This window comes from Meles meles, chromosome 10 (assembly GCF_922984935.1).
Source record: "Meles meles chromosome 10, mMelMel3.1 paternal haplotype, whole genome shotgun sequence".
NCBI classification, from domain to species: Eukaryota; Metazoa; Chordata; class Mammalia; order Carnivora; family Mustelidae; genus Meles; species Meles meles.
The window spans coordinates 33,614,632-33,629,621 of NC_060075.1; the positions used below are offsets into that span (position 1 = coordinate 33,614,632).

A 14,990-nucleotide genomic window follows, 5' to 3' on the forward strand; every position below is an offset into this window, starting at 1 on the left:
AACTTCTGCAGTAAGTTACTGCTTCAGGCAATCAGGCCATTAGGTCAGAGCACAGAACCATATGCCAAATTTTCCCATCATGCTTTTCAACTTTAAAAACTACTTTGCATTCTACTCTAAGTGTTTTTATATTCCATGTTTTTACACTAAAATGCAATGTTCTATGTATCTAACTATCCTTATTTTATGCAGAAATGGCTCCCAAAAGCACTGAACAAGTACTACTAATTTGCTTTAATATTCAGTCTGAAAAACTCCACTAATGGTACAGCAACTATCAAGCTTCTGCTTGCTGTAGGAATTTTTACACTTTATTGGTGCAATGACAATTCATTCATCTACTGAATGAAACTAGGAATGAATATTTTCTATATTAATAGCTTACTAGTTTAGTTTACTTTTTGGTTAATAAGAACACAATAAATTTTACAGTAATTACGATGGCAACTTACATTACTTTCAAACATGAACAAAATTTCTGAAACCAAATTATGACTGTGTAGGGAGGGAGAACTATATAAACTACTTAGGAAGAATATTTAGCATGTGTAAATGATATGAACCATAGCCAGTATCACCACCTGTTACCTTAAAGAACACCAAAAATTTCATTCAATTATCTAAATCTTTAAAATCTAAAGCTTTATTTAGAAATGAAAATTTAGGTACACTCAATTTTCCCTCAAAATCTTTACTTCATATTCTACTTTTTAATTTTTTTAATTATTATATTTTTAAAAAATATTTTATTCATTTATTTGACAGAGAGATAAAGAGCACAAGTAGGCAGAGCGGTAGGCAGGCCCTCTGCCAAGCAGGGAGCCTGATGTGGGGCTCAATCCCAGGACCCTGGGATCATGACCTGAGCCGAAGGCAGTGGCTTAACCAACTGAGCCAACCAGGCACCCCCCTACTTCTTTTTTTAAAAAACAATTTATTTATTTTTTAATTAATGAGAGAGAGAGAAAGAAAGCATAAGCAGGAGGAGGAGAGGGAGAGAGAGAATCCCAAAAAGACCCCTCACTGAGTGCAGAGTTGACAGATTGCTTGATCTCAGGACCCTGAGATCATGACCTGAGTGGAAAGAGTCAGATGCTTAACCAACTGTGCCACCCAGGCATCCCATATGCTACTTCTACTTTTCATAAAACTGTTTTTGATTTTGTGAATTCACGATTCCTTTGTTCATTCACTCATTGAACCCTTTTATCACCACATGCAGCATAATGACAGATGCTAAAGATACTTCTGCATGTAGGAATTCCAACAGAATGGGAGAAAAAAAGACAGTCAAGCAGATAACTATTATGCAAAACTGTATTTAATACTAATGAGATGTTGGGGTGCCTAGGTGGCTCAGTCGGTTAAGCGGCTGCCTTCAACTCAGGTCATGATCCCAGGGTTCTGGATCAATTCCTATGTCGGGTTCTCTGCTCAGAAGGGAGCCTGGTTCTCCCTCTCCCTCTGCCTGCTGCTCTGCCTGCTTGTGCTCTCTCTCTGTCAAATAAATAAAGAGAATCTTAAAAAAAAAAAATATATTCATGGTATGTTATAGCCACTCATGTGACCTGACATAAATCCTGAGGGATGAGTAAGATTTTCATCAAAGAGGATAGACCAGGAAGCAGTTCCAATACTCCAAGTGGATAAGAAGTCATCAGCAGAAAAAAATACAACTTCCTGTGTGTTTACTACATGGCGGATACCATTTACACGTATCCCCACATTTCAGAGGAAACTGAGGCTGAGAGGTTACATACTTTACCTAAGGCCTAGACATGGACCAGTATGTAGGTCTCTTTCAATTCCCAGCACGATTAAATAACAGTGTATGTACTGGAGTCAAAACTATTTAGGTACGAATGGAATACAAAGCCATGAATACTATTTTCAAGAGTTGGGCTTCCTTGTAAAGGCAATGGAGTATCCAGCAACTAAAACTTTGGGAGTACAAAACAACATATTAAAACATGGCTTAGATACAGGAAATTGGAGGAATTAGTCTAGAAAGTTTATAATAAAAGCCTAGCAGTGGCAAATGCAACAAGGGAAAGACCAGCTGCAAGATAGTCTTCTGACCCTACTTTTCCTTCCCTTTCTTTTTTTTTTTTTTTAAAGATTTTATTTATTTATTTGACAGAGAGAAATCACAAGTAGGCAGAGAGGCAGGCACAGAGAGAGAGGAGGAAGCAGGCTGTCCGCAGAGCGGAGAGCCCGATGTGGGGGCTCGATCCCAGAACCCTGGGATCATGACCTGAGCCGAAGGTAGAGGCTTTAGCCCACTGAGCCACCCAGGTGCCCCCCCTTCCCTTTCTTAACCGAGTAGTCACAGAACAGGTGCAATCAATTTGCATTCTGTTCATACAGTAATTTTGTTACTGAACAACAGTAGTTAATAACATAAATAACAACAATTGATTTAACAGTCTGGTCAACTGAGAGGTATAAACTAAAAATTGATATAAATGGAATACCTTTTCAAGCAAAAAATAAATTACTTGCGTAAGACAAATTTTGATGATAGGAGTGACAAGAAAATTCAGAAACAGACTGTAAGGTACAGAGCTCAAGGAGACAAAGGTTAAAATAAAGCTTAAGTTAAAAGTTTGGATGATCAGAATAATAGAAAAAGATAAAGAGAAAAATGAGCAGAAAGAGATTACTGACCCACTCTGCATAGGAGAAAAGGGGAGAGGAGTTTATGAATTTACTTTTAGGAAGGTTCCATCTCATTAACTGTCTCCTGTGAAAAGAACCACCTAATAAAAATGTGTGACTAGTGATCAGAAGAGAAGTCAGAGCTGAGCTATGGACATGAGACACATTCACAAAGATATAAAAGATGAAACTATGGAAATGGATCACTCTTATCACGAGGGAAAGGCAGGAGGGGTTCTAAGGAAAAAAACCAAAAAGATCCTTTCCAACCAATAACTAAATGTCTTCCTTTTGGAGCTTTGGAGTGACTTCCCTCTGTAAGGAGGGGTGTGAAATGGAATCATGCTTCTGTTTTTAGCCTTATTCCCCAATTTCAAATTCACAAAATTGCTTTACTGTACAATACAGCTGACCCCAGGAATGGGAAACATAAACTGTTTTGGCCTAGAGTTTCTAAACTATGTAAAAGGATCTGTGGGACATGCTACAACAAATGAGTAACTTCAAAGCACTTCACTGTGCTTCTTCAGATAATATTATTTTCTATTAACCTCATGGCCAAAGATGAAAAGGTTATTAAATTTCATAGTGGTATCCTCACAAAGCATTTGTACATGATTTTAAAAAGCAAAGATGTTATGCTAGATTAACTTCTAAAAAGCTTCCTACCTTAGAGCATATATGAAAGCATGCCAGTAGCATAAAATTTTTAAATGTGTTAAATAATAAACTTTGTTCCAAAATTATCAAACACACATTAAATTTAGAACCCAACACTATTTAATGTTAGGTAGCTACAATTCTTATTAAAAACAAAAGGAACTATTGTTTCTCCTTTTTCAATATAAGCTGTCAACAAATTAAAATCAAAGCTAAATCCAGAAAAGGGTCCTATTATCAATTCTTAAGGGTTAGAGCACCAACTTTGGATTCTGACAAACAGGATTAAATATCATCTCCCCCACTTCCTAGCTAGGTGTCCTTAAGTGAATCACTTAAAGCTTCTGAAACCTTATTTTATTTTCTATGAAACTTGTAATAATAAAACCTACCTCAAACTTACAACTTATTTTCAAATGTATCATCCGAGCCACCCAGATACAAAGTATGGGTACTATGTAAGTTAACATTTCCCTTCTTCAGATCTTCAATCAATAATGGGAATTCCAATAGCTTACAAGTATTAAAAGCTTATTCTGAAAATTACGAACAAGGTGGCAAAAAAAATAACATGATTTAAATATTAGATTAGGGGCGCCTGGCTGGCTCAGTGGGTTAAAGCCTCTGCCTTCAGCTCAGGTCATGATCCCAGGGTCCTGGAATCGAGCCCTGAGCCCCGCGTCTGGCTCTCTGTTCAGTGGGGCGCCTGCTTCCCTTCCTTTCTCTCAGCCTGCCTCTCTGCCTACTTGTGATCTCTGTCAAATAAATAAAATCTTCAAAAAATAAATAAATAAATATTAGATTAAAAATGCCACCTTTAAAAATTCTATTTGATTCTATACCCAACCTACTCCCAAAAGATTAAAAGAACATTTAGATAACTAAAGTGGAAAGAGTGTTAGAATTTCACTTCACCAGTTACTTGAATTTAGCCCAGAAATTTGGTCAGTCTTATTCTTAAGTTACTAAATATGGCAATGAAATATATATAAAAAATCTACAAAATAGTCTTATAAAACTCAAAATAAAAACAGAAACACCAAGTTCCTTCAAATTTCAATTCATCCATTTACTATTAAACCACTGTGTACGCAAGTTTGGAGAATGAGATGCCCTCCCCCTCCCCCCATTACAGAGTTTAGTACCCTGAGAATGCCAGATAATGAGGAACCCTGTCATCTCATTCTGAAAAAAATGTGTTATTTTAGGCCTTTACAACATGGGGCAGGACTACATTAACTCCCATACCGAGTACTCTCTCCTCAGCCAGATTCTAGCCACTTAAACTACTAACCACTATTTTAGTAGTAGAATAAAAACATGACAATCCCTTTAAAAACTTTTTAGCACTAGCTTTAAACGTGTGTGCACGCAACTGTGTACATTTTCGATTATCAACTCGTGGTTATTTACCAATACAACACATGTGAATGCTACACACCAACTTTTGTATATACAGGGATCTCCTACCAGGTCTGTGAATTATGGAGAATCTTGTAGTTCTCCCCATCTTGTTCTTTTATTATCACTTTCACCAAAGACCACAAAGGGGGGAAAAATGGATTTCCAAAACTGAAGAGGAGGCCGACTTCAGCATATTCACATTAAGAAGGTGATAAAACATTATATTTTGGTGCAAGTTTATATCACAGGATATAAAAACACTTGGAGCTGAAAGTTCCAATTGAAAATACCCCCAGGCTTACATCAGGATTTCTTAAACACCATTAAGGTGTGTTTCATACATGGCTGTACTGCTCTGGAACTTAAAAAGAAAAAGAAAAATGAACACTGTGAAATTAAGAGTGGACATTTCAAAAACTGTAATCATCTTATTCACAGATTATATGTCAGTCACTTCTGAGTTCGTGAAACGTCAAGGCCTTCCCGGAAAATACTTAAAATTAGTAGGGTCCCCCTCCTCCCCTGGGAATGGGCTCTCACAGAAGCCAAGGGAAAAGGAGAATAAGAGAATTAGTTCTATGATCAGACTTCTCATTTTAAATGTCTGAGAATTTAAAGTCGTTCATCTGGTTTCGATGCTGTCATAGCACCTAAGATACAGCAAAAGGAGTTGCACAATCTCCCCTCTTCAGAAGTCCGAGCAGGACGGTGGAGCGCTACCAAATCGGACCCCAGAGGGGCTAATGCCAACCACGGCTGAAAACAACTATGGGGAGGGGGTCTTTTGTGAGCAACTCCGCTGCCTCCCAGGAACACGGGAGCTGCAAAGCCTACAGCTAAAGCCGAAAAAAGAAACGGGGTGGAAAAAAAGGAGAGGGGGAGGGAGAGAGACTTCCACCGGGAAAGGAAAAAATCGTAGACAACCAGAAAAGGAAGCATTTTGTTTCTGGGAGGGGGAATAAAAGGGAGAAGTGAAGGTCTGCTTCCTAAGCGGTTTTTTCCCCCTTACCCCTCACCCGGGCTACGGTCTCCGGCCAGGCCCTCGGGCTCACCACCGCCCTTGGGTCGCTCCCAGGCCGGGACCGGGACCTCTCTGCAGTCCCCAGACCCGGCGCAGGGCCCCGCGGCCCAGGCGGAACGAGAGGGTCCCCAGCGGCCACCGCCCTCCGCGCCCCGCGCCCCCCGCCCCCGCCCGCCGAGCCAGGCGCCGCCGCCCGACTCCCACTTCCTATTTTCAGAGCACACACCCTACATGGAGCCGAGCGAAGCGAGCAGGCCTGACAGAGACCTGCCCCCGCGCGGGGCCTCGGGTGACTGACAGGGGCAGGCACTAGCGCGCAGCGACGAGAAGAGGAGGAAGGGCAGCCGAGGGCACAGACCAATGCCCTTCCCGGGCGTCCAGACTCCGGGCTGACACGCCGGGTCTCTACTGGCTCCCCGATGACGGACTCCGCCGCCTCCGCCACTCTTACCTTCTCCTCATCAGACAACTGCTCGTCCAGATCCGCCATTTTCCTTCTGGCGACAAACCGCGGCGGCGGCGGCGGCAGCGGCCACCTGACTTCCCCCTTTCCGTGCGGTCCTCCGCGCCGCGCGCCCCCGCCAAGGGAGGGGCCCGCAGCCCAGGCCGCCGCGCACGCGCCCGGGGAGCCCCGCCTCCCTCTAGCAGGCCCGTGGGGTCGACACGCGGCTGTGCGCGTGCGCGGGAGGCTGGACGTTCTGGGAGGGGGGAAAAGTGGCCTACCGCCGCCTGCTGCAGTCTTGTCAGCATCCTGAGTATAGGATTCTTTCTCCACTAGTGACCATATGGACCCAGTCTGCGACGAGTACATTCTGAGCCCTTGATTATGTTCCCATCAAGCCCTCAACTTTGCCAGCTAAAATGTGAAAAAGTGTATGACTAGAAGCTTTTTAAACAATCTGTTTTTTAAAATTAGTGGAAAAATATCCAGTTTTTATTAAAATATGTATACACAACCCAAGCCATAATTGGAAGATTGCTCTTGGTATATTCGTGTATTCATTTAAGAAATATTTATTGGTCCTTTATTGTGTGTCAGGTACTATGTTAGTCCCTGGGAATATACAACGATAAGTAAAAACAAGAGAAACCTCTGTTCTCAAGAGGCTCACTGTTCCCTAAACAAACATTGAGCAGTTGGGGAAGGCACTGTACTATTGTAGGGGAATCCAAAGTTATGTTAGACATAGATTCTGCTTTTCTGAATTTAATTGCTAGATTAAATACGGAGAGCCCAGTAAAATTTGAATTTCAGACAAACAATGGATATATATTTCACGTATAAGTATGTCCCATGAAGCATTTGAGATATACTAAGAAAAAGAGTTCATTGTTTTCAAATTGTATTGGGATCCATTACTTTTATTTGCAAAATCTGGGAAGCTTACTTGTGACACTTTTAAGTTTAGCAAGTGAGTGAAGATGTAGTAAAAGCTGTATATATGAAGTGTCTAGGAATTTTATTAAAATGCAGTTACTGAGGGCGCCTGGGTGGCTCAGTGGGTTGAGCCACTGCCTTCGGCACAGGTCATGGTCTCAGGGTCCTGGGATCGAGTCCCGCATCGGGCTCTCTGCTCAGTAGGGAGCCTGCTTCCCTCTCTCTCTCTGCCTGCTTCTCTGTCTACTTGTGATCTCTGTCAAATAACTAAATAAAAAAATCTTAAAAAAAATGCAGTTACTGATTCAGTAGGTCTGTGATGGGGCTGGAGAATCTGCATTTCCAAGAAGCTCCCAGGTAATGCCAATGCTATAGATTTGGAGATCACACTGTTTAGCATGGCCTTAGAATTTATTAGATAGGACTTAAGACTTCAATCATTGTGTTGCACACCTAAAACGAAATCAATGTTATATGTCAACTGTATCTCAGTTTTTAAAATATCTTTTAAAACTTCATTCAGGGGGCGCCTGAGTGGCTCAGTGGGTTAAGCCTCTGCCTTCAGCTCAGGTCATGATCTCGGGGTCCTGGATTCGAGCCCCACATCGGGCTCTCTGCTCAGTGGGGAGCCTGCTTTTCCCTCTCTCTCTGCCTGTCTCTCTGACTACTTGTGATCTCTGTCTCTCTCTCTCTCTGCACCAAATAAATAAATAAAATCTTAAAAAACAAGCAAGCAAACAAACAAACAAAAACTTCATTCAGGCGGCACCCAGGTGGCTCAGTGGGTTCAGCCTCTGCCTTCGGCTCAGGTCATGATCTCAGGGTCCTGGGATGGAGCCCCGCATCAGCCTCTCTGCTCAGCAGGGAGCCTGCCTCTCTGCCTACTTGTGATCTCTGTCTGCCAAATAAATAAATAAAATCTTTAAAAAAAAAACTTCAGTAGAAGTTGACAACGTTTGAATAGTGACATGATATCAGAAACATGTCTAGCAAGATGAATCTGACAGGTGCAGGTAAATGACACATATGAAAATACTTTCCCCAGTTCAATTTCCTCTCTCTATATAAAAGTTACTAAGTAATTTACTGAGTGTTCATACTATACAAATCCCTGTTTCTTGCAGATGGAAAGCAAACAGAAACTATGCTATTAAAAAGCATATAGTCCATTCTGAGAACAGGAAGGGGATGCTAGCTGACACAACTCTGGAAAAAGTGGGTGTTCTGTTGAGTATAAATGGTGCTGAGAAGATAGGATAGAGAATAAGCCACACAGTTTGGCCAGGGAACTCACCAGATGTAAATAAATAACATGTTCACTCTTTTTATGGTTTACAGGTCATTGCTTCATTGATTTCTCACTGCAGCCTCATGAAGTAAGGTATTTATCAGCATTATTATACCCATTTTACAGGAGAACAAACAGAGGCATTTGTTCAAGTTTGCAATCAAGTGACTAAATTGAGAGTAGAACCCAGGCATCTTACTCTGTATCCTATGTTCTTTCCACTTTGAGATGTTTCTTCCTTCTTCTGTAAGGTCCACCAAATAAAATTTAATGAAGGTGATTACTCTGCCATCCTACCAGTTTTAGTCACCATGACTTGCTGCATCAGCTCTACTTCTAGTTTTTTTTTTTCCTTCTTCTGTTTTTTGAGTTTCTGTTTACGTAGCAACACCTAAGGTTAATGTGTACGCGGTGGGTTCTCAGTAGATAGTGTTGCTTGGCTAAGAGGCTGCTCTTTTCCTCTAGAAAGCTCACCCAAATTTGGTAATGCTTTGCAATAATTTGAGTCACACTGTCTTTATAACCTTGGTGACACTTTATATGTGGTTCCTCATAGTGACACAACCAGCAGTTATGTATAATTTCTGATAATCCTTTCAAAAATCTCCAAGTACCATCCTCTTGATATAGTTAAAAGAAATTACAGAATTCTTGTACCCTAGGAATTCTGGGAAGATTTTAAGCTGTCACACAAAATAGGTATAGATACGGAATAACCATTACATGACTGCCAGTAGAAATATACTAGTATTCTTTTTAAAAAATATATTTTATTTATTTATTTGACAGAAAGAGAGAGTGAACATGAGCAGGTGGAAGGGCAAAGAGAGAGGGAGAAGCAGGCTCCCCAATGAGCAGGGAGCTGGATGTAGGGCTCCATCCCAGGATCCTGGGATCATGACCTGAGCCAAAGGCAGACATTTAACAGACTGAGCCACCTACGTGCCCCCAAATATATTAGTATTCTTGATAAACAGTTATTTTATGATGAAGAGAGAAGAAACAAAATATTCTCTCCCCACATGATTCTACCTGAGAATTTCTATCCTTTTCTCATTAATTTCTAAACTCACCTTTCTTCTACTAATTAGTGGTAATCTTTGCCTTCCAAATTAACTGAAGCAGAACCCGAGGTTTTTTTTAAAAATTCTTCCTTTTGTAGTGTTTGTTGTTAAATTACTTGTATGTGTCTTAATCTGTTTTCCTGTGGATGTGCTCTATGTCCTGAATTAATTTTAAGCTTATCAAGGTCAGAAATTATCTAATTTCTGAAATCTTAGAATACATCTAGTGCAAGCCTCTTATCTTACAGGTAAGTTGGGCCTTAGATAAATTAAATGACTTGATAAAAATTGTACATCTAGCTGTTACCATTTTAGAACCCAAGTGTCCTGATAGACTCATGTTCCTTTTTTAATACTAATACATACTTAATATGTACTATTGTACATATGGATATACACATTATATTTACATACATACTCATGAAAAGATATATATATAAATATAGCTTGATCGTGTAATGTGTAATAAGATGATAAATATTACAGACTGAGCACTAAATGGCTACACAGGATATCGACGCCTATAACACCACATTATTTAATCTCTGTACTGGAAAATTGGTATCTGTAGTTTAGAAGTGTGGCTTACCTCACTTCTGAGAGAAAAACTACTAGTGTTAGACAACTAATATTTGGCTGTTTGTTACTCTCTCACGATCAATGAACACAACTGTCTCAGATAATATTCTTTATGGCAGTAGAAAACTGTCAAAAATCATATTTAAAAGCAATTGTCTTTCTAAATCAAGTAATTGCCTAAACTATTGATCACTTGTAGTTGAGTGTGTCCTACCTATAGTTCACTTCCTCAGCTATATTTGACAAGGCTCCCACAAGTGGCACCCTTGCAGAAGACTGACATGGATCATTCTAGAGATATCAAGGAATTATTGAAGAAACTCATTTTTAAACTCTTCCTCTCTCCTGAATACACTGTCCTTCATAATTTGGTCCCTCCCAACTTCGACAAACCTGCCTGTGCCACTGCCCCCAGTGCATATGTCATTGAAACACACAGTTATTCATTTAGGAATCACACTCTCTCACGCCTTTATTAAAGCAATTTCTAGAATATTCTTTGCCCTGATCCTTTAAAATTCAATTGTTATCCTTTTTTCTTATGAAACTCACATTGAATCCTCTAACTAAAGCCAGTAATTTCTTATTCTAGAGTCTCACGGAAAGTTTTCCGTGAATTTTGTCATGTATCTAGTGGTTAGGTGTGCAGATTTTATAATCAGTAAGTCCTAGATTCTGATCTTGGTTCCAGCTTAGTTAACAGGGCAACTCACTCTGGGAACTTTGGTTTCTTCATCTATGCATTGAAAATAACAATGGTGCCCCCTCATAGCTATGTTGTGAGGATTTAATGAGAGCATGCAGCCAAAGCAGTTAGCACCAGGCACAGTCATTATTAGCAAACTTCTCCATAAACATTAGCTGTAATCATCATATTATAATACCAATCTCTCCTTGAGGACATAGCCCATTTCTTAATAGCTATTTAACAAATACAGAGTCTGGCATATAAGTGCTTTAAAAAAAAATCTTTGTTGGATGCATATTAATTGAAATACTCTTTCATTTCATATCCTTATATGGGAGCTGAAAAATTGAGCTATCCACCCTTGTGGGCTTTACAGCTTCCCTTAAAATGTGGCCCTGAGACTCCAGAACAGGAGAGAAAGGTTTTCTCCAGCAATTCTCAAATCATACAAATACTTCAGCCTTTCACCACTACATATTCAACCACCAGTGAAATATCTAATTAATTTCCTGCTCCTTAATTTCTCAGTCACTGTTAAGTTCAAGGCTTCAGGATCTTCATGCAATGTCTCAAATGAGGTACAGGGTGTGGGGAATGCCCAAGGTGATCCTGTAGGGTGAGGCAAAGAAATACTGCAGCTTGTATTTATTTCCATTCACTTACTGGAATTATTTTTACAAAATATGTCAGAAAACATTTTTTTAATGTCCATACAAGCAAACAAACACAGTCTACCTCTTCCAGATGCCATTCCTTTTCCTTCTTCCCATGGGTAACCACTAACCTGAATCTGATGGTCATCATTCCATGTACGTCAGATCTTTATCAATAAAGCCTGTTTCTTTTTCATCTTTTTTGTCCACTTAATCTGATACCAAATTCAGTAAGCATTTCTGGAATGAACTAATGAGTATGATTTCTTTGCATAGTCTTAAAAACAACATAGATAGAGAATATTAGACTAATTTATTGCTTTAAAAAAATCTCCCTGTGGGGTGCCTGGCTGGCTCAGTCCGAAGAGCACACAACTCTTAATCTCAGGATCGTGAGTTCAATCATGTTGGGTGTAGGGAGTACTATAAAAATAAATAAATAAACTTTAAAAACGTAAAAAATATTTTTTTAAACTCTCCCTATATGGCAAACATAAATGGCGGGGCATGAGTGAAAAATTAAGTCAGATTCAACATGGAAAGGTAAGGCAACAGAATGAATAGATTTGTTGGTAGTAAGTGAAAGACAGATCTAATATCTTTGATTATTTTTTTAGTTTTATTTATTTATTTTGAGACAGAGAGCTAGTGTAAACGTGTGCACGCAGGGGGCGGGGCAGGGGCAGAGGGAGAGAGAACCTCACTACTCTGAGATGGTGAACTGCGCCAACAACAAGAGTCAGACGCAAAAACGACTGAACGACCCAGGTGGCCCTAATGTTTTTTATTTTTTTACCTTAATGTCTGACAATGCTTTTAACTCTTGTTTGGACTCAATAATAGCAGAACAGCAGTATAACAGAAAGATAAGTTTGTCATTAGTGTCTTCCCAGGCCATACCAACCTGCAATAAGATTGTTTTTCTACCTCAAGTGAATCCAAAGAATTGCAGGAGTACCTGCTCGAATTTCCTCATCTTGGTCCCTTCGGAGGCCACAGTGACCTGCGGACATTTAGAGGTACTTACGCTGTCATCTTCCTCTGCCTTCTCACGTTGGCCTTGATCACCTCGGCAGCTCCTATGTTGTCAGACCCCTCCCAGTGCAGCTCTGCCATCTTTCCTCCCCATTCGGGGCTGCCCTCATGGGCCATATGGCTTAGTGTTTGTGTCACCTCATGTTCTTCTGACGACTTTAACTGCACCCATTGCAGGCAGGTGCTGGATGACCCCTAGCCACAGTCCCAGGCTGTGTGGGTGGGGGGCACTTACTTTTCTTCAGTTTTCTCCCATGAGCCTCTTCTGATGGAAGGAGCTGTAGCACTGTATGTGCTCTGAGCAGATCCCCTTGGCATCACTTTGACTGTCTCTGTGCTTTAGTGCCTTTTGCCCATGTCTCACAGAACCTGAAGTTATTCCTTGGAAGACTGCTTCTTTGTTTCTGGGGTTTTCTAGCCAGCAAACACAGGCTAGGGAGCTGGGAGTTTAGGTCCAGTGGAGCAGCTCTTACCCAATGGCTGTCAAATAATGAGCACAAAAACCCAGTTCCCTAGCCTCAGATCAGAATAACTCTGAGGTGTAATTTATATTCCAGATTTCCCCAGAGGGAGAAAGCCAATCTCAACTTGCCTTTTCCCTTTTCTAGGAGTGACTGAGGTATTATGAAAAGTTATCAGATTAAAAACATGAGAACAGCAATAGAATAGAAAGTAGGTTTTGTACATGAAAGCATTTGGGGCTCCAGATTAGAGGTGGGAGGCCAGTTATCAAACATGGAGCACCTCATCAGAGTTAGAATAGCCTTGAGGACAAGCCCCCAAATATATTTTTTAAAGATTTTATTTATTTATTTGACAAAAGATTAGAAGTAGGCAGAGAGGCAGGCAGAGAGAGAGAGAAGGGGAAGCAGGCTCCCCGCTGAGCAGAGAGCCCACTGTGGGGCTCAATCCCTGGACCCTGGGATCATGACCCGAGCCAAAGGCAGAGGCTTAACCCACTGAGCCACCCAGGCGCCCCTAAGCCCCCCAATATTGATTTGGTTGGACTTTAATCTACTCTTGCCTCAGTCAGATTAGCCCTGGAAATAGAGTTGGGCTAATTTTGTAGGTGATTTGAAATGTGGAGAGAAATAGAGCAAAACCAGAACTTGCCGGAATTGGGTTTGACACTGCAAACAGAGAGGTGGAGGAGAAAGAATGTTAAACCACAGGACATGATCTATGTACTAAAGTAACTTATATTCTGGTTGTAAAAGGCTAGAATTCAAGATATATAAAAAGATAGGCCTCAAGGCAATATGTGATAAGTACAAAAAATGGCACAAATGAGAAATGTTTTCTTTATATGTGGGAGATTGAATGTAAAAAATATTGAAACAGTGGATGGAATGAGGAAATACAGGCTTTTAAATTCTACTCTTATGTATTTCTTCATCTGCTACACTGCCTATTTCATGACTGAAGTATGAATTTAAGGCATATTGCAATGTTAAACTATTCATATTTACTTTCAACGTGAATCTTAACACTTCCATAGAAAAATCCAGATTCCAAAGATAAGGCTATATGTGGTTGCCTCTATGAGTCTACCTGCTTTTTAGATGAGTTGGCTCATTTTAGAAAATAGTTTCATGACTTCACAATATTTGACATAGTAAACCAAAGTAAGAGATTGATATATAGTAGAACATATTAGCATAGACATTTTGGGTGGTATTGAAGAAAGGAATGTCTGCATCTTGGGAAAGTAATTTCCTTTTGTAAGAAAGCATCATATTTTCAGCCTAACATTTCTGTATTTCAACTTATGGGGGAAATAGCTGTATGATTTCTGCCAATTAGTGAAATCATCCTGGGCCTCAATTTCATCATCCATTAACAGGGAGACAAAAGTAATGCATGATTGTGTTTTGTGAGGATAAAGTAATATATAAATGTTGCATACTTTATAAATACATGAAGCATTACTGTTTATAATTCACAGTCAAATGGAAATTCAGTTCTATTCATGCATCTTCCTTGTGGAAACCATAATGGATATATAAATTATCTCCACCAATGTTTACCTTTTCATTTAAATGAAACATTAAAAAGATAATTCTTGGGGTGCCTGAGTGGCTCAGTCATTGGGTGTCTGCCTTTGGCTTGGGTGGTGATCCCAGGGTCCTGGCATCAAGCCCCACATTGAGCTCCCTGCTTGGTGGAAAGCCTGCTTCTCCCTCTCTCACTCCCTGTGCTTGTGTTCCCTCTCTTGCTGTGTCTCTGTTAAAAAAAAAAAAAAAAAAAAAGATAATTCTCCCTGTCTGTTTTGATATTGTCCTATCTCGTAATTTTCATGGGTAAGAAGGCCTTAATGGAGGGACGCCTGGGTGGCTCAGTTGGTTAAGCCACTGCCTTTGGCTCAGGTCATGACCACAGGGTCCTGGGATTGAGTTGCCCGTTGGGCTCCTTGCTCGGCGGGGAGCCTGCTTCTCTTGCTACCTCTGCCTGCCTCTCTGCCTGCTTGTGTGTACTCTCTCTCTCTCTCTCTGGCAAATAAATATTTAAAAAAAAAAAAAGAAGAAGAAGAAGGCCTTAATGGAATATAGGAAAGAGTATTGT

The 14,990-nt window shown here is 40.3% G+C and overlaps 1 protein-coding gene across 1 annotated transcript in view; it reads right to left on the reverse strand.

Annotated features, from left to right (window-relative positions):
- CAPZA2 (capping actin protein of muscle Z-line subunit alpha 2) overlaps positions 1-6,387 on the reverse strand; it is a 61,772-nt gene extending 55,385 nt beyond the window's left edge. Inside the window, exon 1 of the mRNA XM_046020648.1 lies at positions 6,195-6,387. Coding sequence (XP_045876604.1) covers positions 6,195-6,233 — 39 coding nt within the window. The 5' untranslated portion in view covers positions 6,234-6,387. The remainder of the gene's footprint in view (positions 1-6,194) is intronic.
- Between the last annotated feature and the right edge of the window lie 8,603 nt (positions 6,388-14,990).